At 38.8% G+C, this 22,739-nt stretch overlaps 1 protein-coding gene across 7 annotated transcripts in view; it reads right to left on the bottom strand.

Annotated features, from left to right (window-relative positions):
• Spag9 (sperm associated antigen 9) overlaps positions 1-22,739 on the bottom strand; it is a 142,545-nt gene that overhangs the window by 89,219 nt on the left and 30,587 nt on the right. For 6 of the 7 annotated variants that reach the window (XM_076543169.1, XM_076543171.1, XM_076543166.1 and 3 more), the window contains exon 3: positions 3,631-3,701. In XM_076543169.1, the coding sequence (XP_076399284.1) occupies positions 3,631-3,701 (71 nt within the window). Of the gene's footprint in view, positions 1-3,630; positions 3,702-17,933; positions 17,994-22,739 lie in introns of those variants that run through there. The other variant, XM_076543173.1, reaches the window with a different exon arrangement.

Below are 22,739 nucleotides of genomic sequence, written 5' to 3'. Positions count from 1 at the left end.
TTGAAGTCAGTCTGAACTAAATGACACCCTGTCTTAAACCAGCAACAAAGGAAGTTGGAGAGATGGCTCAGTGGTTAAGAGCACTGGCTGCTCTTCCAGAAGGCTTCAGTCTGGTTCCCAGCACCTACGTGGCAAATCCAGGTGATCTGACACCATTAGTTTTATGATAAAGAGTCTTGTTGAAAAGCTAGACTGACCTAGAACTCACTACACTAGGTTAGTCCCTCAACCTCTGAAGTGCCGATAAGGTAGTTTATAAGCACAGGATACCACATGTAGTAAGGTATGTATTCTTTTTTTTTTTTTCATTTAAGTAAATCCAGTAATGCACACAAATTTATTATTTGATTAGAGAACGGTTATCCACATTTTCAAAAAGAGCCAGAATAAATTTCCCACTGTTAGCAGTAAACAATGTGCTTGGACAAAGCACTATTCAAATAATTTTGTGTTTTTGAAAAATGTTACCTTCTTTGGAAGTAACAATAGTGTTCTTTTCTCTGGAGACTTCCAGAGCTGACCTCTAAAAGGTACCCTAAGGGATTATAGAGCTATTTCTTCTTGCTAATTGAACAGACTCTATAGAGTAGATGGATAAACAGAAAACTTTAGGCTACAGTGAACAGACTCACATTTCAAAGCAGCCTTATCTGTGTTACATAAGCCTACTTTGAGGCAAACAGAGTCTATTAGGGCAGAAGATAGAACCTCTTGTAAATGAAGGAGGGGATCCTATGAACGAGCTATCAGTCAGCAAGAGAAAGTTGCCTGGTGACTGGACAGACCCAGATCTCTGACTTGGTAACCAAGCTTTTTCTTGAGACTATTTTTCTTCCAATAGTATACATCTCTGAAGAAATGGAAGCAGACAGAAAAATTATGCCTTTTCATGGGAAGTTGATGGCAGGCTTTCTATAGAAATGTCTCTTCACTTTTATTAAATAAATATAAAGAAAATGAAATTTCATTTTATATTTGTTCTTTTAAGAATGTATATGTTTAAAATGAATATAAATAATCTAAATACACTTTAATACTGTGTCACAATTTAATAATCTCCAATTACTATGAAAGTTAGAACTTTATTTAAAAACACCACTCATTACTATTTTTTTCCCTTATTTTTATTTTTATTTTTTTTTTGGAGACAAGATTTCTCTGTGTAATTTTGGTGCCTGTCCTGGATCTTGCTCTGTAGACCAGGCTGGCCTCGAACTCAGAGATCCGCCTGGCTCTGCCTCCCGAGTGCTGGGATTAAAGGCATGAGCCACCAACACCCAACCACTCATTACTATTAATTACTTTTGACAATTAAACATTCTTCTCTAAATATATTTTAAACTATCATCATTGATAAGCAATACAAGTAAATACTACATACAGGACCTTATTTACTCCGGTACTGAAATAAATAGTGTAAATGCATCAACCATAGGCTGTAACAATTAAGTTTTTAAAAATATCCTTACTCTAGTAAATGATATATTATTAAAACACATTGTTGTTTTGTTTTGTTTTCCTGGTTTTTCAAGTAGGGTTTCTCTATGTAGCCTTGGATGTTCTCTAAGAGATCTAACTGCCTCTGCTTCCCAAGTGTTGGAATTAAAGGTGTGAGCCACCACCCCCAGTTAGCATGGGTATTTTTTTTTTAAAAAGAACACTTTTTTAATTAATTTGTTTTTATTTTATGTGCATTGGTGTTTTCCCTGCAGGTATGTCTGTGTGATGTCACTGGATCCCCTGAAACAGGAGTTAGAGAATGTTGTGAGTTGCCATGTGGATGCTGGTAATTGAACCCTATGGAAGAGCAAGTAGTGCTCCTAACCACTAAGTCACCTCTCCAGCCCCCAAACATGGGGTATTTTCAATATACTTTTAAAAACTGTTACAGAGCCTACTCCCATCTTCCCAGGGCTCTCTGATCCTTTGTGGTCAATCTTTTCCTTCTACTGCTCAGTATAAATTCTGTGCAGTTTGTGTTCCAGGTAGTAATACTTAATCCCAATCCCAGGAGTGGGGAAAAAAATTCTGCACTGTTCAAAAGCAAGTGAAATTGAGTGTAATGTGATTTTATGGTGCTTAAAGCAGCAACATTGGTCTCTACCATAGACAGAATGGTTACACAAGCAATGGAAGAAAAATAGGAACTGAAGACTAGAAACAGGGCTGTGGGGATCTCTTCATAATGTTGCTCAGCATGAGCAAGGCCCTGGGCTCAATCACAATCACCTAAATAAAGAGGTAGATAAAAACTAGAATCAAGTCAGGTAATGTTGGCACAAATCTTGAATTCCAGCACTCAGGAAGCAGAGGCAAGCGGATCTCTGAGTTCAAGGCCAGCCTGGCCTACAGAGCAAGTTCTAGGACAACCAGGGCTATACAAGAGAAACCTTTGTGTGTTAGGGGGGGATATGTACGACGACAAAAAACCCAACAAACCAAACAAAAATAACCTAGAATCAGATATAACATAAGACAGAATTAGTGAAGGGAAAATGGACAGAAGCCATGGCACACACCTTTAATCCCTGCATTGGAGGCAGAGACAGGTCCAACTCTGTGAGCTCAAGGCCAGCCTGGTTTACATAGTGTATTTCAGGCAAGCCAGGGCTACAGAAAGGAGACACAGAAAGAGGGGGTTAGGGGAGAGAGGGACAAAAGAGAGAAGAGGGTTGTAAAATTCATTTAGGTATGTGAATTCCAGACTGAAACACACAGACAATCATCACACTGATGAGACAGAAATAAATACAACATATTAAAAATTGACAAGCTCTTTAAAACAAGGAGATTATGTGCTGCAAATACTAATTTAAAATACTAAAGGAAGTGCATGCCTTTAATGCCAGCACTCTGGAGACAGAGGCAGGTGAATCTCTGAGTTTGAGGCCAGCTTGGTCTACAGAAGTGAGTTCCAGGACAGCCTATCTCAGAAGCCTTGTCTCAAAATCAAAAAAACAAAACAAAACAAACTAAAGGAGGCTGGCTCAGCAGTTAAAAGTCCTGGTTGTTTTTCCGGATGACCTAGGTTCAGTTACCACCATCCACATGGCAGCTAACAACCATCTGTAACTCAGTTCCAGTGGTCTTACGCCTTCTTCTGGCCTCTGAAGGCACTGTACTTATATGGTGCACACACAAGCAGTCATACACATAAAATAAAAATCTAAAAATTAATATATAAATAAATCTCAGAAATATAAAATGATGAAAATTAGAAACCCTTTAAACACATTTCAATATATTATAAATTTTATATAAATCCTTTACAACTAGATTATTTGAATGTAGAGATGGATTACAATATTTTACCAATGCAGAATTTTCCAAACTGGTAGCAAACCAATTTTCTCAGCATCATGTAAAGTTTTTACTATATATATAAAGGTTTTGCTGGCCAACCAAGGAACTATCTTAAATAACTAAAATATTCTGTGGCATATACATTTCCTACATGGAAATTTAATTCTAAATTTAAAAAGAATAAAAGTCATCTTTGGAAAAGACACATGACATCTAGTATTTTCTGGCAATGATGTCTATGAATTATTCTAATTTTCAAAGGAAAATTTAGACATATCAAGTCCATTTCTGTGCTCCAATATTAGCATAAGAACACCCAACACCCACCTCAGTATGTCTCTGATGCAGTGCATTATATTCCTTCTTCAGTTCTGCTTCTCTTTCTTCAAGTCTGCTAACTGCAATCAAGATACATATACTTAATCAAGACAAATATAAAACATTCACTTTTAAAAGTCTGTCTTTAAAAGCCGGGCGGTGGTGGCGCACGCTTTTAATCCCAGCACTCGGGAGGCAGAGCCAGGCGGATCTCTGTGAGTTCGAGGCCAACCTGGGCTACCAAGTGAGTCCCAGGAAAGGCGCAAAGCTACACAGAGAAACCCTGTCTCGAAAAATCAAAAAAAAAAAAAAAAGTCTGTCTTTAAAACGTTGTGTGTTACGCATAAGCCTTAGCAACTTTACAGCCCAGTACTCCATGTGAAATCTGCACAAAGTGACCTTATTTCATCATCCTCAAACACCATCTTCAGAGAAGAGAGTAAAATACCAGATTGGTTCTCTAACTATACATGTCTATCAGATCATCCTTCTACAGCTTTTTATACACTAGAGAATTAAAAAACAAATATCACACAAGTCTTAACCTGTGTCAAATCCCAGATGGTTGATTTCAACCATTTTCGAGTATTAAGCTCTTTGTTCAGTACTAGCTGGATGACAACACCTCACTGTAAATATTCTCTGCTTTGAGTCTTCTTGATTTCAGGGACTCATCTTCTTTTATTTAGCTCCCTCTGCTGGTAGATTTTGTGAAGTGCACTGATGTGGAGCAGGCTCACAAAATGCTTTATCAAAACAAAAAGGAAAAAGTTTAGATTCTGAGACACAAAATATAAGGGTTGGTTTTAAGGACGACTGATTGCAAACAGGAGTGATTCAGAGCAGAGTGGTTCCAGAAAGTCCATGAAGAAATGGACAATGCTGGGCTGATCTTAATTGAGCAAGTTCCAGATTACACTGCTGCTCAAGTAACCATGAGGCAGAGGCAGACTGGGCAACTGAAGACGCCCACTATGGCTAAAGGCAGCAGAATAGTTATAGTGCTAGAGGCATTGTCAAGACTCAATTAAGTCTGCTGGAAAGCCATGATTAACTTGAAATGTTAAGGGTCAACAATTAGCTACAAATGTAAGAGGCTCTGGTAATGTGCAGCTTGTGCCTAAGAACTGGAGGCACAACTACTGTGAACTCTACTTCAAAAGCACATATACACTTCTATATGCTACGTGTTTACATGTGCTGCCCAGTTTGGGGTTTGTATACATTTGCCTGCCAGAATTTGGTGGAATGTCTTCAAAATGAGTCATTATTTAGAACTCTAGCTCTTCCTGTTGTAATGTTTTCGTAACTCAAGCCTGTATGTCTCTGGCTCAGTAAATCACATCATGTTCCAGAGCACTTGTGGATTACACCTTCTTACAACAACAAGTAATGAGCACATCTCACTCTATGCTGTGGCCCAAAGTCATAAGCCAATAATAATATAGATGCATTAGAGTAACACTAGGGATATTGAAACCTGACAATTTGTGGTGCTGCTCATTTAAAACAAAATACCAAAACAAAACCCGGGAAATCCACCCAAATTGTGGATATTTAGTAACAATTTCAAAGTAAAAAATTTTGAAGGATTAATAGGAAAAAAGTATAAGGGCATTTATTTATTTGATGGAGACCACTCAGCAGTTAAAAGCACTTGCTGCTCTTGCCTGGCACTAAGTCTAGCTCCAGGGGATCTGATGTCCTGAGGGCCTTCAAAGGAATTTGCATGCATGGGATGAACTCAGGAGCTCACACACACATATACACACATGCAAATAAAAAAATTTAAATCTTTAAAAAGGTGTTAGGCTCGGCCTGTGGCGCATGCCTTTAATCCCAGCACTCAGGGGGCAGAGCCAGGCGGATCTCTGAGTTCTGTGAGTTTGAGGCCAGCCTGGTCTACAGAACAAGATCCAGGACAGGCATCAAAACTACACAGAGAAACCCTGTCTCAAAAAAACCAAAAAAAAAAAAAAAAGGGGGGGGGTGGGATGGGGTGGGGGGAGTTGGGGATTTAGCTCAGTGGTAGAGCGTTTGCCTAGCAAGCTCAAGGCCCTGGGTTCGGTCCTCAGCTCCAGGAAAAAAAAAAGAAAAAAGAAAAAAAGAAAAAAAAGGGGGTGTTAAGCATTGCCTACTACTTATTAATTAGGCTTATTTAAAAGTTAAGGAAATCCCAAGACTACCTGACAAAACACTAATTTTTAATTACTCATCTGTGTCAATCCATATTTTCTTTTGTATTTCTTTTTTTTATATATAAAGATTTATTTATTATGTATACAGCATGTATGACTGCAGGCCAGAAGAGGGCACCAAATCTCATTACAGATGGTTGTGAGCCACCATGTGGTTGCTGGGAATTGAACTCAGGACCTTTGGAAGAGCAGTCAGTGCTCTTAACCTCTGAGCCATCTCTCCAGCCCCCTTTTGTATTTCTTATTCCATTTATTTATGTGCTGTGTGTAGTGGGAGGGGTGGCGTGTATGCCAGAGGGCAACCTGCTGCAAGTGGTTCTCTCCTTCCACCATGTGGGTTCCGTGGAATTCAACTCACCTCAGGCTTGGTAAGCAAGTGCCTTTCTTTACTAACTAAGCCATCTTACCAGCCCTGTTAGCCAAGATAGATAATGTGCAATCAAAAAGAGAGAGAGGCTAAAATAAAAGCCAAATGTCATTCACAAACTTCAATTTCAAATGTTTTCTAAAATAGAGTCCCATTATTCTGTCAACCCACTTGAAATAAATTAAGAACTGGACATAAACAGATTTTATTCTCCTATTACGATGGAAGCATCATTATTACATTGAATTGAGAGAGAAGTATACTATGGTGATACAGCTAACTTACTAAAGGTCACAAAAGTGATTCTTTCCTAATGGAAGGGTCTGGGTACCACGCTATATTGCCTCTCAAGAAATGATACTTATTTTTTTTTAAGATTTTATTATGTATACAGTGTTCTGCCTGCATGTATACCTGCATATCAGAAGAGAAAATTAGGACTCGAACTACCTCTTGGGCATATACCCAAGGAATGCTGATTCATACCACAAAGATACATGCTCAACTATGTTCATAGCAGCATTATTCGTAATAGCCAGAACCTGGAAACAACCTAGATGCCCGTCAACTGAAGAATGGATTAAGAAAATGTGGTACATATACACAATGGAGTACTACTCAGCAGAGAAAAACAATGAAAGCATGAAATTTGCAGGCAAATGGATGGAACTAGAAAAAAATCATCCTGAGTGAGGTAACCCAAACCCAGAAAGATAAACATGGTATGTACTCACTCATAAGTGGATTCTAGATATAAAATAAAGAACAATCAGACTACAATCCACAGAACCATGGAGGCTATATATATATAGCATGGAGGACCCTAGACGACCGTGGCTTATAATAAATTTTGGTTTTATTCAATTACTGAGCAAGCCTCAATGAAACATTTCACTATTAAGATAAGAATACCTACTGTATCAAGTTGATAATAGAAAAATAAATTAATTTTGAAAAAGAAAAAGAAAAGAAAAATTTGAAATATTAAAAAAACAAACATTTTACTAAAGTAAAAAAAGGGGGAACTAGGGACTCATCATTCCTCTCCATATTCTATTCTTACCCTTGTTTTATATATTTTAAATTTTTTATCGGTGGATTCTGCTGGAGTATCTGCTGCAGATAAGCACTGGAGGGCTCCTGTTGCAAATCACCCTTTGGAGTGATGGAAGGATCTTTCTACTTGGAGGAAACTCGATCTAGTGTTGGTGTGGGCCTGGGGTTCTGTTTGTCTTTCCTCAGGACAATGAGGTTCCTTCTGGATTCCTGAGCACTGAATGAACACTGTGGCTGCTGCTGAAGCCAACATGACAGAGACCTATTGAGTCTTCATGAAAAACTCTACCCTTCTGATGCCAATGGGGATTGAGAGCCCAATATGGCCAGCTTTGGCAAGCATTAATGTAAGCCTAGGAACTGTAGCCATGAGGTTGGATTCTCCAGAAGAGCTGTCAGCTTAAGTCGTGCTGGGATCAAGAAAAATGGGCCTTGGCGGTTGTGTTCCTGGAATTGTATCCATGCCAGTGGATGTCCACACAATCCAGAAGAGAATTTGACATTGCTGCTGCCATTGCTGTTGTTATAGCAATGGCGGCCACTGCTGCTACTGTTTCTGGGATTACCTTTTCATAATTGCTTACTACAGCTAGCACAGTGGAGACCTTGGCAACAAAAGTAGCTACCACAGTTAGTTAATCTTTCATTCTATTGGGCATGATAAATTTAATTCAATAGTTATATACATTTCGATTGGCTTTGAAAATTATAAATTTATAAACTCAAGTTCCATTTGCTTTTGGGATGCCATCTTACAAGGACTCCAATCTGCAGTAAGGCTCGTTAAGGAAGGGAATGGCTCAGTTGCCTTTAGCCTACTGGCTATGGGTGGGATAGGACCTCTGTCAGTCTTTTCTGTGTCAAACACACAGATTGCAAGCCCAATGCCACTTTGAGATCTTTGGCAGCAGTTAACTGCAACACACACACACACACACACACACACACACACACACACACACACACACACACACACGATTGAGCCTGTATGACTGTATGATAATGAGTATTCAGAGATGGGTAATACCTGGGGGGCACTCACCAACCTAAGACAGAGCACCTGTGTACCTGGGCAGGCGTCTCCATGACAGGTAAGGTGACTCGCTGACGTCCCACGTAACCTAAGTCAGAAGCTCATTTTTTAGTAAAAGGGGTCCTGTAGGGCTTTGGCACCTGTTTTGGGTAACTGTTGCCTTGCTTGCTGACTTTGACCTTGATATCCTCCCTATGCTAATTCCCTGCTGGGTTCCACCCTCCTGGATGCTTAAGGGAAGTTCCTTGTCTGTGTATCCTGCATAATGGGAGTTAACAGCTTAGATGCAAGATTGTAAAACATTGGTAGCGAACTTCTGCCCTCCGGGGTTCTCCCATTGTGCTGTAAGCCTGTATTTAAGACCTCTTCCCTCCTTCAATAAACAGCATTTGGCATTTAAAAAAAAAAAAAAAAGATTTATTTTATTATGTATACAATGTTCTGCCTGCATGTATACCTGCATACCAGAAGAGGGCACCAGATCTCATTACAGGTGGTTGTGAGCCACCATGTGGTTACTGGGAATTGAACTCAGGACCTCTGGAAGAGCAGCCAGTGTTCTTAACCTCTGAGCCATCTCTCCAGCCCAGAAATACTACTTTTAGAAAGGCATTTTAGATCACACCTAGAATCCCAGCATTTGGGAGGTGAGGCAGGACATGTATTGTGAGGTTGACATCAGCTAGGTTACAGTGAATTCCAGGCCAACCTGGACTATAAACCCAGTCTCCAAAAAAGCAAAAGAGAAATACTTTTAATCTATTTTGTATGATGGAACCTACTGTTAAAATTTCCCTGGGGGTGGAGCTGGAGAGATGGCTCAGTGGTTAAGAGCACTCACTGCTCTTGTAAAGGACCCAGGTTCAATCCCCAGTACCCATATAGTCACAACCTATAACTTCAGTTCCTGGGGATCCAACACCCTCTCCTGGCCTCCACAGGCACCAGGTACATGCATAGTACACAGACTCACAATGCAGGCAAGACACTCATACAAAGGAAATAAAAATAATTTTGAAAATTTTTCACTGAGGAGAGAGGATGAGAATCAAACAAAAGTCTCCTCTGTTCTCTTATGAGATAACCCAGTATCAGACACTTAAGCAAGCATCAAACTGCGAAGTGAAAATGCATGCTCAGCTTTATGAAACATCAGGGAGACTATCCTTGCTTGGATATGGTTTGTCCCCCAAGGGTTTGTGTGTAACAGGCTTGGTCCCCATGGTGGCAGTGTTGGGGGGTGTTATGAACCCTGTGATATGAGGACTGGTGAGATCCCTGGGTGACTGGAAAAGCTGTCCTTAGAAGAGATTAAGATAGCTCTCAGCAGATTTCTGAATTCTCATAAAAGCAAGTTGTTAAGAGAAGGAACCTGATCCCTAATTGCTCTCTGGCTTACTGTTTGGAGAAGCTCCCACATATGCTATCAGCATCGTGACGCCATCTGTCACTAGGTCTATGCCAGAGGCCCAACAAGTCCCAACTCCTACGTCTTCCACTTTGGACCTCCAGAACTATGAACTAAATGAATCTGCTTTCAGGCATTTTGTTAATAGTAAATGAAAACCCATTAATATATGCACTAGGGTGAATAATTAACATTCTATAGATCAAATTGGTTAAAATAAATATAAGACACCAAGTGCTTGCTAAAAATGGGAACAAACAGAACTTTCATACATTGCTGGTAGAGTATAGTGCAACAATCAATTTAAAAACAAGTCAGGTTTTTAATTTTAATCAAATTAAAAACAAGCACATGCTTTTAATCCCAGAACTTGGGAGGCAGAGGCAGGTGGTTCTCTGTGAGTTTGAGGCCAGCCTGGTCTACAAAACTGGTTCCAGGACAGAAAAACCCTGTCTGGTGGTGGAGGGAAGCGGGGAGGACAAGAATTCATAAGGCTGAATGTTTTCCAACCCTACGACAAAATATTTTACTGCTAAGAAATACATCATTATAATTTGAATATGAAATGTACCTTAAAGGACTGTGTGTTGTAGACTCTTTGGAGACGTGACTGATCAAACCTCATCAACAGAACCTACAAAACCTCCACCCTGGTCCAGCCAAAGCAATGAAGCCAGTCAAACTGGACTCAAACCTCTGAAATGATGAGATAACATAGACCTTTTTCCTCCACTGAACTGTTTTCATTGGGTATTTTTGTCACAGTGATGAAAAGCTTACTACCACACACCCAGAGGCACTGAAAGTGGTGTTCAATCATCCAAAGCTGAAAAGAACCCACTTGTCAACCAATAACCAAGTGGAGAAACTATTCAAATACAGGAATACTATATAAGAATGAATAAATTATTTTCAAATTCATCATGGACAAATGCCACAAATGTGATAGCAAGAAAAAGCAGAAATTAAAAAAATACAAAAACAAGAGTGTTGAAAGAATTTACAGTGGTTACCCCAAAGGGATGGATTTAGTTGCCTATTAACCATCCTACTCCAGTTCAAACATAATGTGCATCTATCTATTCACCTAGGAACTCCCTTTAGTTTGAATATTCATTTAGCCTGTCCTCTAACAATTGCTATGTGTTATGCATAGAGCACAACATTTAAACAGACTATCTGGAACCACTACAAACAATTTGTGCTCTTCCAACTGCAGAATTTAAAAGAGAATGCTAACATAGTGGAGAATTATAAAAAGAATGAAAAGGAAAACAGGATGGGTAAGCAAGGATAAACCAGAATTATTCTTGTGAAGGTTATGTTGTATGTAATCTTACTATGTTAAAGTTAAAACCTTCCTTTTTGATTAGATAGAAAAGGGGAGATGCTGGGTGATGTCTTTTCTGTACACTGTGAGAATGTGTTGCTCTGATTGGTTGATAAATAAAGCTGCATTGGCCTATGGCAGGGCAGCTTAAAGGCAGGTGGAAAATCCAAGGAGAGAGACAGGAAAGAGAAAGACAGAGTCTGGCCTGCCACCCAAGGAACAACATGATAGCAGACCGGTAAGCCAGAGAGTACGTGGTAAAACATAGATTAATAGAAACGGGTTAATTTAAGATATAAGAGCTACCTAGCAAGAGGCCTGCCATAGACCATACACAGTTTGTAAATAATATTAAGCCTCTGAGTGATTATTTCATAAGCGGCTGCTGGACTGCAGGGCCGGGCAGTACTGGAGAAATCTTCTGGCTACAAATTTCCACTAAAGAAGTATAATATGTATGTCCTTTGATACATAGTATTCTTTTTTACCCTGATACACTTACAACAATGCCCAAAGGCATAAAAGTGGAACCTATAAAACTGTCTAACAATGCTAAACTGGGGTTACCCAATGTCATCATTAGGAAGTTATAAAATGAAAGTCATATGATAGAATATAATGCTTTACTATCTTACTGTCACATGACTCAGTAAATTAACCGAGTTAATATTTGCAAAGGACAAAGAACAGTGCTAGCATAAATATATTTTCCAAACAAAATATAATAATTAAAGGTGCTTCTTGAAAGGAATGCATTCTATCTGCAAATATCAATATATGATTGTGCCTACCAAGAAATGGACAGCTGCTGAAAATGTATCACAGAAAATAAAATACAAAACTAGGCCAAAGGCACATACCTTCGATCTCGGCAGGCAGAGGCAGGCAGATCTGTGAGTTCAAGGCCAGCCTGATCTACAGTTAGTTCCAGGACAGCCAGGGCTACATAGAGAAACTCTGTCTCAAAAAACCAAAATAAGTAAATAAATTAGATTAAAAAAAAAATGAAATAAAATCTATAACCAGACATGATGGTACATGCCTTTAATTCCAGTACTTGAGAGGCAGAGGTAGGTGGATCTTCATGTGAGGCCAGACTGGTCTATGTAGTGGAGTTCCAGACTAGCCAGGTCTACAGAGTGAGACACTCTCAGTAAGTAAGTAAGTAACTAAGTAAGTAAGCAAGTAAGTAAATAGATAAATAAATAACATTATGAACAGTAAGATGTCTACAAAATCAAAACAGTTGTCTCCCAAAGCATTTCCCAAAGCAGCTCTTTCCTATAATCTTAGTCAGGCAAAAGTCCTCATACCCACACCTGTTCTTTCCTTCCCTCCCTCCCTCCTTCCTTCCACACCACAATTCCAACTGTTATGTCAAATTGAAATATTTCTCACAAGTTCGTAAGTTGTGCATTTGGTCCCAAGCTGGTGGTTCTATTTTGGGAGATGATGGAAATAGTAAGAGGAGGCCTAGTTGGAGGAGGTAGGTTACTGGGCCATTACTTTGAAGGTTACATCTGGTCCCCACTCCTTCCCTCCATCTCTGCTTCCTGTCATATCCTTCCCACCCAAAGGATTAAAATCTCTGATACCATGAGCCAAAATATATCTTTCCTCCCTCAAGTTGTTGAAGCCAGGTATTTTGTTACAGCAGTGAAAAGACTTCAATGCATCTCATTTTCAAAATAAATCTAAACCGGGCATGGTGGTGGTGGCTTTAATCTCAGCACTTGGGAGGCAGAGGCAGGCGGATCTCTGTGAGTTCAAGGCCAGCCTGGTCTACATAGTGAGTTCCAAGGTAGTAAGAACTACATGGTAAGATCTTGTCTCAAAACCAACAATAACAAAAAATAATAATAAATAAATCTAGAATCTGACTTTTTTTCCATCTCTGCCATCAAATCTTATTCTAGCATATCATCTAACACTTGTACTATTACAATTATCTCCTGACTAGTATTTCTACTTAGTTTTTGTTCTATATTCTCAAAATAGTAGCCTGGGTAAAACACCATGCTCAAAATTCTTCAGTGAGCCAGGCAGTGGTGGCGCACACCTTTATTCCCAGCACTCAGAGGCAGCGGCAGGTAGATTTCTGTGTGTTCGAGGCCAGCCTGGTCTACAGAGTAAGTTCCAGGACAGCCAGAGTTACACAGAGAAACCCTTTCTCAAAAACAAAACAAAACAAAAACCCTTCAATGATTCTTGTTTTGTTTAAAATAGGGAAACACTCTTAAAATAGTGCACAGATTTTACAGATCTAATGTGTCAAGTCACACCACCCTTCATTCCTAAACCCCATGGAGAACACTGATGTCTTGTTAAGGACTAAACTGTACCTTCATTTCCAAAACACACAGACGGAGGCCCTAACTCCCAATGCAGTCAATTGTGTTTGGCAATAGTCTTTAAGACTGTAATTAACAGCCAAGGGCACTGACCCAACAGGACACTAGAGTTCTCTCTATAGATACACAGCAATGATCATTTGGGCATGCAGAGAAAAGATGACTTCCTGCAAGTGCTTCTTGTAGTGGTATTCTAATTTTACTGAAATGTGATTTTGATTGTATGTTAATAAATAAAGTTGCCCGGGGGGATCAGAGCTATTAGAGCCATAGCAAGAGTGTGGCAGTGGTGGCACATGCCTTTAATCCCAGCACTTGGTAGAAGAGCTAGGTAGATCTCTGTGTGTTCAGGGATACAGCCAGCACTGGAGACATACGCCTTTAAGACCTGGGGGGCTGTACATACAGGCAGTGATGAGGCAGTCACGTGTTTGGGTTTACAACCAATGAGAAGGCAGAACAAAAAGACTATGAAAAGACATACACACAGGAAGTAGCTCTCTTTCAGGAAGCTAGGAACACGCAGGAGGAAGGGTAAGATTTTAGCTCTAAGCTCTGACCTCTTGACAACTTTATTTATTAAACCAAAATCACATTTCAGTACAATTAGAATACCACCACAGCTTCCAGGAAGAAAAAATTAAAAAGCAATGTGGTTATAGCTTTATCTTGACCCCTAACTTCCAGATCGTGACAAATAATATTTAGATTTGTATTTTATTTTAGTAGCTTTCATAAACTAAAACACAACTAAATATGGTAAGTATACCGTGGTGGTATTGTGTTCCCCAAAATATTGTGCACCCTAATAAACTTATCTGGGGTCAGAGAACAGAACAGAACAGCCACTAGATACAAAGGCTAAAAATGGTGGCACTCACACCTTTAATCCTAGCATTCCAGAGGCAGAAATCCCTCTGGATCTCTGCGAGTTCGGAGGCCACATTGAAAACAGCCAGGCATGGTGACTCACGCCTTTAATCCCAGAAAGTGGGCCTTTAATCCCAGGGAATGAGGCAGAAAGCAGAAAGATATATAAGGCGTGAGGACCAGAAACTAGAAGCATTTGGCTGGTTAAGCTTTTAGACTTCGAGCAGCAGTTCAGCTGAGATCCATTCGGATATGAGGACTCAGAGGCTTCCAGTCTGAGAGAACAGAATCATCTGAGGAACTGGCAAGGTGAGGAAGCTGTGGCTTGTTCTGCTCCTCTGATCTTCCAGAATTCACCGCAATACTTGGCTCCAGGTTTGATTTTATTAATAAGACCTTCTAAGATTCCTTCTACAGTATACCTTAGAAATGCTTAGATATGCACAGTATTTCCCACGACTTGGCCAAGTTACACAGCCTATAGCTTACAGAAACAGGTCCTGATTGATTTTTTTATTAGCTTGCTAATCAACTTTGTACCCCTTTGCAAGACTGTTGGGAACTAGGTATTACACCCTATATAGGATTAATTTCCATGTTTCCAATATTTATTTGAATTAATATTGATCATTATTAGGATGATCCTTAAATATTCCTTAAAGGTCAATTGCTTTTTTTTTTTTTTTTTTTTTTCTGAAAACAAGTCTTTTTTTGGTTTTTCAAGACAGGGTTTCTCTGTGTGGCTTTGGTGCCTGTCCTGGATCTCGCTCTGTAGACCAGGCTGGCCTCAAACTCACAGAGATCCATCTGGCTCTGCCTCCCAAGCGCTGGGGTTAAAGGCGTGCACCACCACCGCCAAGCTGTTTTGTTTTTCTTAAATATTTCAGATTACCCCCATTCATACTTTTCTAGCCATTATGATTATTTTCTGCTTCATTTATTTTCATGTGGCACCATGAAAATAAATTATTTTTCCCCTAAAACAACATACAAATCTGAGTGAGATACCAAACACCTGTAACCCAGTGCTTAGAAAAGTGAAGCAAGACAGTTTGAAATCAGCCTGGCCTTAGAGCAAAGAAACTCTGCTGACTGACTGATAGATAGTAGGTAGGTGGATGAATGGATGAATATATTAGATGAGATAGACAAATAAATACATACACACACTACATACATACATACATACATACATACATACATACATACATACAAACAAGATAAATAAAAAGGAGTTACAGAATACAGACTACTTGTCCCTTATGTGTTAGTTTTTTTTTTTGTTTGGAGACAGGATCTTACTATATAGTCTTGGCTGGCCTGGAGCTCACTATATGTATTAGTTTTTTTTTTATGTTGTCTTTTGCTTCTTTTATTTGTTTTTAAAGCAGGGTCTTACTCCTGTGTAGCCCAGGCTGGCCTCAAAACTCACAGTAATCCTCCTCAGTATCTTGAGGACCAAGATTATAAGTGTGCAAAACTGCATCTGGTGTTTCAATGGACTTTTAAAAAATAGACATATAATTGAGCCCATCCCTTGCCCCAACACAAACACAATTCTCCCTCTGTCACCATCCTAGGAAGAGTGGCACATTGTCTCTGATCTTTGTGCTGTCTTCAGAGTTTTTTTTCTTTTCCAGAATATCATATAGTCAGTACATAGTATTTTCAAGTTACACCATACATACATTCATACATACAAGTCATCCATACAGTACATAGTATTTTCAAATTATTTTTTTCACTTAGTATGTATTTGAGGTCACTCCCTAACTTTTTGTAGCTGAATTATATCCATTATATAGATTGCCATTATAGTTTATTTTTATCAGTTATTTTCATAAGAGCTACATGTCCATTAAGTCAAAAGTTTTAATTCTCTTAATTAAAAATATATTTTAATACACTTTCAACTAGGTTGGGCATGATGGCACTTAGGAGACAAAAGCAGGAGAATCAGGAGTTCAAGGCCATCCTCAGCTACATACCAAGTTCAAGGCCTGCCTGGGTTAAGTTTGATTCTGTCTCAAAAAAAAAACAAATGAAAAAAAAATCGTCTTCTCTTTCTCAAGTAACCCACAGCAGGAAGAACACAGATAGTTGCTAAACTTTAAATACACTCATTCCCTAGGCTCAACACTAAACCAAAATCACCACCTAACAAAAGCTGCTAAGCTGAGGAAAGGCCTCCTTTATTAACCAAAGTGGTTTCCTATCGCATACCCCAATTACTAGTTATGTGTCCTACCCCATGCCTAACCCATTATAAACCATTTACACCCAATCCTCATTTCTGCTCTAGTCTTCCAAAACTTGTAAGATGTTATCAGAAACACTTAACTTTTCAAATTTTACATGAACAAGAAATAACATAACAAGCCATTATACAGTCACGTGTCTTAACAATGGAGATATACTTTCAGAAATGCCTCCCTATCCAATTTCACCACTGTGCAAACATGCAGGTACTCACACAAACTGAGCTATGAAGTCAGGAGGTGATAAACTTCACAGGACTTCTGTGATAAATGCAGTCTATCAGACTGAAATATTGTACCGTCTGTAGCTATATAATTTTCATGGCTTGTATGCTACAGTAACCAAAGTTAAGTTTAAAACGTACTTTAGCCTTTAAACATATTAAAGCCTTCATAAAAGGTATTCTAGCTCATAGAGCAATGCGTTCAAGAGTGGTTATGTCTTTGTTACTGGGAGTACACCTCTGATAGTAATTTTCTCCTTCCTAATGCCGACAAAAAGTATCTAGACAGAAACAGTCGATAATTTTCTGTGTTTTGTGTTTTCTTTACCTGTACTATAATTAAATACCAATATTACTTTTTTAGGCACATATACTACAAATTATATAAATATCATACAACATGATTACATAAGTACATTAATTATGTACTATATACATATGCTCAGATAATATAATGTACCAAGATTAATAATATAAATTCAGAAGCACTCACTCTTTTCTGAACATACAATAACTCCATACAACAACACACTCAGTCAACAGATTACTCAAGGCCTGAGTAACAGTAAGTAGTATAACCACTTCTGGAAATACCTTTTAATACAGGGAAAGCCATCTTTAGAGCCCTGAGTGCCACTGAGGAACCAGTAAAGCAGAAAAAAAAGGTGGGGGGCAGAGAAAAGGAAAAGTAGGAAGGAAAACCCCATCTGGGCAAGAGCTGTACACATCCCCACAGCCTCAAGTACCATAAAATTAGCCAACACCTATGCTGAATTATGTCTAAGATATAGTAAAAGATCATTTCTTGTTAATGACTGAACCCAAACTTTACAAAGATCTCAGGAAAAACCTTAAACTCTTGTGATTATTATACTCATTAAGACTAGCTACATACAACCCAGCATTTGCTGGAAATAAACAAGAATCTATTTATGATTATCTATTCCCAAACAACAGATAAGCGATCTGCCAGTTTTTAACTGCTAATTTTCTGGGGAAAAAAACAAAATAAAATCATGGGGTCTAAAGGGGAAAGGGGGAAGGAGCAAGAAATAGAACATTCAAAAAATAATCTAAAACTTCCCCTCCTAATGAAAGCTGATGGAAACACTTGAGCTCATTTTGAATGCTCTTTCTATCTGGCTTTCCAAGGAGCATGAGGATATGATTAAGGCAGGAAGAGCCACCTGCTCTGCCGGCTCAAAATCAGAGCTTACCTCCTCAGATTGGGGGCCTTTGCCAAGTTTGGAACACCTTCCATCTCTGTTGTCTTCTGCCCCATCAGACTGCTGATAGGCCTATGGGGGGAAGAAAGAGAAACAGACCCGCTAGAGTGCCACATCCGACTATTGTTTGCCTTCTCAAAAGGAAGCATTAGTTCTTACTGTTCATGAAGGCAGATAATCCAATTGTTAACTGGACCTCAAAGGATTAACATTGCCTTTCAGAGATTCTCCTTCAACAATTTAGCATCACAAGTCCAAAAAGTAAACAAGAACCAAGTGCTGACTTAAGAGCAAACAACTCAGACAACACATCAAATGTGAGAGAAACCTGTCCTTGACCAAGGCTTTCACCACATCTGTCACAAGATTTTCAGAAAGATATTTCATGTCATTAACCGAAAACAAAATGTTCAATGGTATTTTTAAACTCTCATGAATCAATGACCCTTAAAACAGAAATGTGATAACCTCAAAAACTTCCAGTGTTAAGGACTTCTAACAATCTGTGTCACTGCCTTCAAGATGTCTCCCATGCCACAACAGAAAGCTGGCTTCTCTCCAACCTACAGCACATATACCTGTGTTATCGTCCACATGATCACAAAGTACTTCCTCATAATGTATCAAAACCAACAAAATGACCTCCTTAAATTTAATCTTCTGATATTACAGAAAGACAACTTGGTATCTGCCTTAGCCATTCATCCCTTTATATATCTGAGGGGAAAATCAATTAATTCATTTTCCTGTTCTCTAAATTAAATGACCAGAAATCCTTTGATCTTTATTCATAAAAATCAAATCTCTGGCACCTTTAGTCCTAGATATTAATATTTAATATTCTCAATAGAAAGCGCTACACTATAAAGGCGAGAGCCCAAATACAGACAATAAAACATAGACCAGAGCAGAAGACAGTGGTGCCAAATGATGCAGGAGTAATAACTATTATCATCTGCACAAATGCTACTATACTGATTTTCTGTTTTGCCTTTTGAATACAGGCTTTTTTAAAAAGCCCTCAAATAAAGTTTATTAAATACACAGATTTCCAAACATAAAAGAACTAGACTCAAATGAAAATGAATTAAAAATAACCTTTTGCCCAACTAATTCTAAGTTCTTTTTTTCAATTAGGAAATACAAATCTGAAACTTCTAAAGTTACCTTTTAAAAAAGCACATGCTTTCAACAAAACCACAAAATCATCAGCTATCTAACTTTACCACTCTAAAAATTATGTAGAAGAGATTTTTTCTATTGACAAGATGAAACTAGAATGGGTAAAAGGACTTATTGCAGTATTAATCAACATTTTCAGAGTTCTTTTTCTTGCAGTGCTGGAGACTGAAGCTAGGGTCTTACACTAGGCAGGCATTCTACTACCCAGCAATGTTCCTGTCCTCTTTTCAGAATATGAGTATTTACTGCAAAGCACGGCAGCAGAGGAACTGACAAAGGTTTCATCAGCCTGAAGGTTTAGGCTCCCTCCAATATTAACATAGGCATGAAAACGGACCTAGTAAACTTAAAACTATTTCTCTTCCTTCTGAGGTGTGAAAATTCTCAACTATCAATCACCTCATTAACAGCCCTCAGCTTGGAAGGTGTTTGGAGCCATGTATTCTTTTAAAACACAGCATGGTGATGACTATAGTAGTGTTACAGAGTCTCCCACTAATAAAGTGGCTACCGCTATGACAAAGAAATAAATATTTTCCTTCCAATAACAAAGTCTCCAGATGAAGGCTTAGAGCATCTACTAGACTAAGATCTTCATCAAATTGGTAATGAATTTGATGAATTACCTTCATCAAAAGGTAAATGAATGTCTCAGTGAAGTACAGAAATGGTAGAGAGATTAAAACAGGTTGTAATACATGTTTTTAGTCTTCAACATTTTCCATTAATTTTCAAAAATGGATTTTCAAGCCAAACATGGTGGCACATGCCTTTAATCCCAGCACTGGAGAGGCAGAAGTAGGCAGATCTCTGTGAGTTCAAGACTAGCCTAGTCCATATAGTGAGATCCTGTCTCAAAAATAAAGCTGGAGAGATGATTTGCCAATTAAGAAAACTGGCTGCTCTAACAAAGGATAGATACATGGCAGCTCACCACCTGTAACTCCAATTCCAGGAGATCTCATACCCTCTTCTGACCTCCTCTGGCACTAGGCACACAAGTGGTGCATAGTCATACAGGCAGACAAAACACCCACCAACTCAGAATTAAAATTTAAAATACAAAACAAAACAAAAACAAAGGATTCTCACTCAAAAGAAGCAAGTTAGAGTTAGAGAAGAGTTTTCAAATAGCTTAAAAATCATTGTCATCTAAATCTTCATCTCCATCATCACAAAAAGCAATCAACACCATACCTTAGGGAAAGTAATCTAAACTCAGGAGCTGAGTAGAGGGCAATTGGTTCCAAAGCAAGCAATATAGTAAGAAGTTCTGTATCTGTTCTGAGTGCTAATAAGTTGTTGACTAATGTCCCAAATCAGAAACTGTGACAGCATATAACTACCATGAAGTACTAAAAATGTTCAGTCATAGTCCTTGACCAGCTTCCTTAAATATATTCTAAGAAAATTATAACAAGAGGGGAAATCTAGCCAGGCGGTGGTGGTGCACGCCTTTAATCCCAGCACTCGGGAGGCAGAGCCAGGTGATTCTCTGTGAGTTCGAGGCCAGCCTGGAAAGGCACAAAACTACACAGAGAAACCCTGTCTTGAAACCCCCCCCCCCCCAAAAAAAAAAAAAAGAGGGGAAATCTATAGAGTATCTATAGAGTGAAACAATATTTACTACAACATGCTTCATTTTATTAGGGGAGAAAAATGTCCATTTAAGCAAGCAAGCAGTCTAGGAAGCTTTGGGTTTTGTTTGTTTTGATCGCCCTGTAAAGCTTCCCAACCAGTGAATTACAATTCCTACCTGACTCACAATCAATTATTACCTTTACCTTGATTGTGTTTTTTTTTTCTTTTTTCTTTTTTCTTTTTTTTTTTTTTTTGAAACAGGGTTTTATAGAGCCCAGGACGGCGTATCTTCTAGGTGTTCAAAGTATTCAGACATTTAGAAAATGGACTAGGGAGCCAGGTGAGACGGCTTGTTGAGTAAGGGCCCTTGCTTCACCAGGCTGATGACTTGAGTTCAATCCCTGGGGCCCACAAAGTGAAAGGAAGAAGGACCAAGTAACTCTGAGTTTTCTGTGACCTCCACATGCATGATGTGGCACACACTCATGCACACATGAACACACACACACACACACACACACACACACACACACACGTTAAATAAATGTAACTAAAAAAAAAACTTTTTAAGCTGGGCAGTGGTGGTGCAAACCTTTAATCCCAGCACTTGGGAGGTAGAGGCAGATAGATCTCTGTGAATTCAAGGCCAGCCTGGTCTACAAAGCAGTTCCAGGACAGCCAGGGCTGTTATACAGAGAAACCCTGCCTTGAAAGCCCCCCACCAAAAACAAAAAACAAAAAACCCACTTTAAATAATTGATTAGTGCTACCAAAATATCTGAGGGGGTAAAGACATTTGCTTTGTTAGCCTAGCAACCTGAGTTAAGGTCCTCAGAATTCATACAAAGATGCAAGGGAAAAGAACCCATTTAACACAGTTGTCCTCTAACCACCATGTGTGCTGTTTGCCCAATAACAAATAAAATTAAGATAAATATATATATGTATACATATGTATATATATATGTGTATATATATATATATATATATATATAAAATAAAAATTATACAGTGAGGAAATACTTAAGGTACAAAGTTGAGTGTTGTAAAAACAAATAGAATAACTAGAAGGCCATAAACCTAAACTCCTCCCCGCCCCCCACTTCCTCAATAGCATGATTTCTTTGAACACAAGGGCCTCATTCTTCTGCACCATAACAAGATTGTAACCACTGTGGAATGCTAGACATGCTGTAGTTCATACTTAACTATGCTTAAATGTTTATATTTGCTTGACTCGTTCAATATGTGGCTTATAAGACAGAATAGTCATTAAGACAGAAACAATGAATGTACAAGGTATTTTCTGATTAAAAAAAAAAATACTGCCACACTATAAATGGCAAAGTTGATTTGCTGTCAAGTTCCAAATTGGACTTCTTCAATTTCATACTTCTTTTTTTTTTTGTTTTTTTGTTTTTTTGTTTTTTCGAGACAGGGTTTCTCCGTGTAGCTTTGCGCCTTTCCTGGAACTCACTTGGTAGCCCAGGCTGGCCTCGAACTCACAGAGATCCGCCTGGCTCTGCCTCCTGAGTGCTGGGATTAAAGGCGTGCGCCACCACCGCCCGGCTAATTTCATATTTCTTACACACCATATATAATTCAGATTCCTCTTGAAGGATCACAAGATGCTAATCAGCAGGAGTATCACTGTTACTCTTGGAAAAGAACATAAAGCATTTTTCAAAATGCTTTGCTTATGTAGGGATAAATAAGGATATTTCAAGTTAGTTCAAAGTTTGAGAGAAGAACAACCAGAAATCTCCAAACTCAAACATTACCACAAAATTGTGACAAAATTTTTAATAGACTCAGCTTTTCAATGTAGCTAAGTCATATTATATTATCACTATCTGATAAGGTCCACACTATCAAAAGCTGTAAAGGGGGCTGTTGAGATGTCTCAGCAACTGCTGCCCAGCTGATGGCCTCATTTCAATTCCCAGGACCACCAGGTAGATGGACAGAGCCGGTTCCACAAGCTTTCCTCCAATCACCACAGATGCACTGGGGCACACATGCACACCCCCTCTA

This window comes from Peromyscus maniculatus, chromosome 8 (assembly GCF_049852395.1).
Source record: "Peromyscus maniculatus bairdii isolate BWxNUB_F1_BW_parent chromosome 8, HU_Pman_BW_mat_3.1, whole genome shotgun sequence".
Lineage (NCBI taxonomy): Eukaryota > Metazoa > Chordata > Mammalia > Rodentia > Cricetidae > Peromyscus > Peromyscus maniculatus.
Note: the sequence above shows the minus strand (reverse complement) of the source record. Positions and strands in the feature narration are given on the sequence as shown.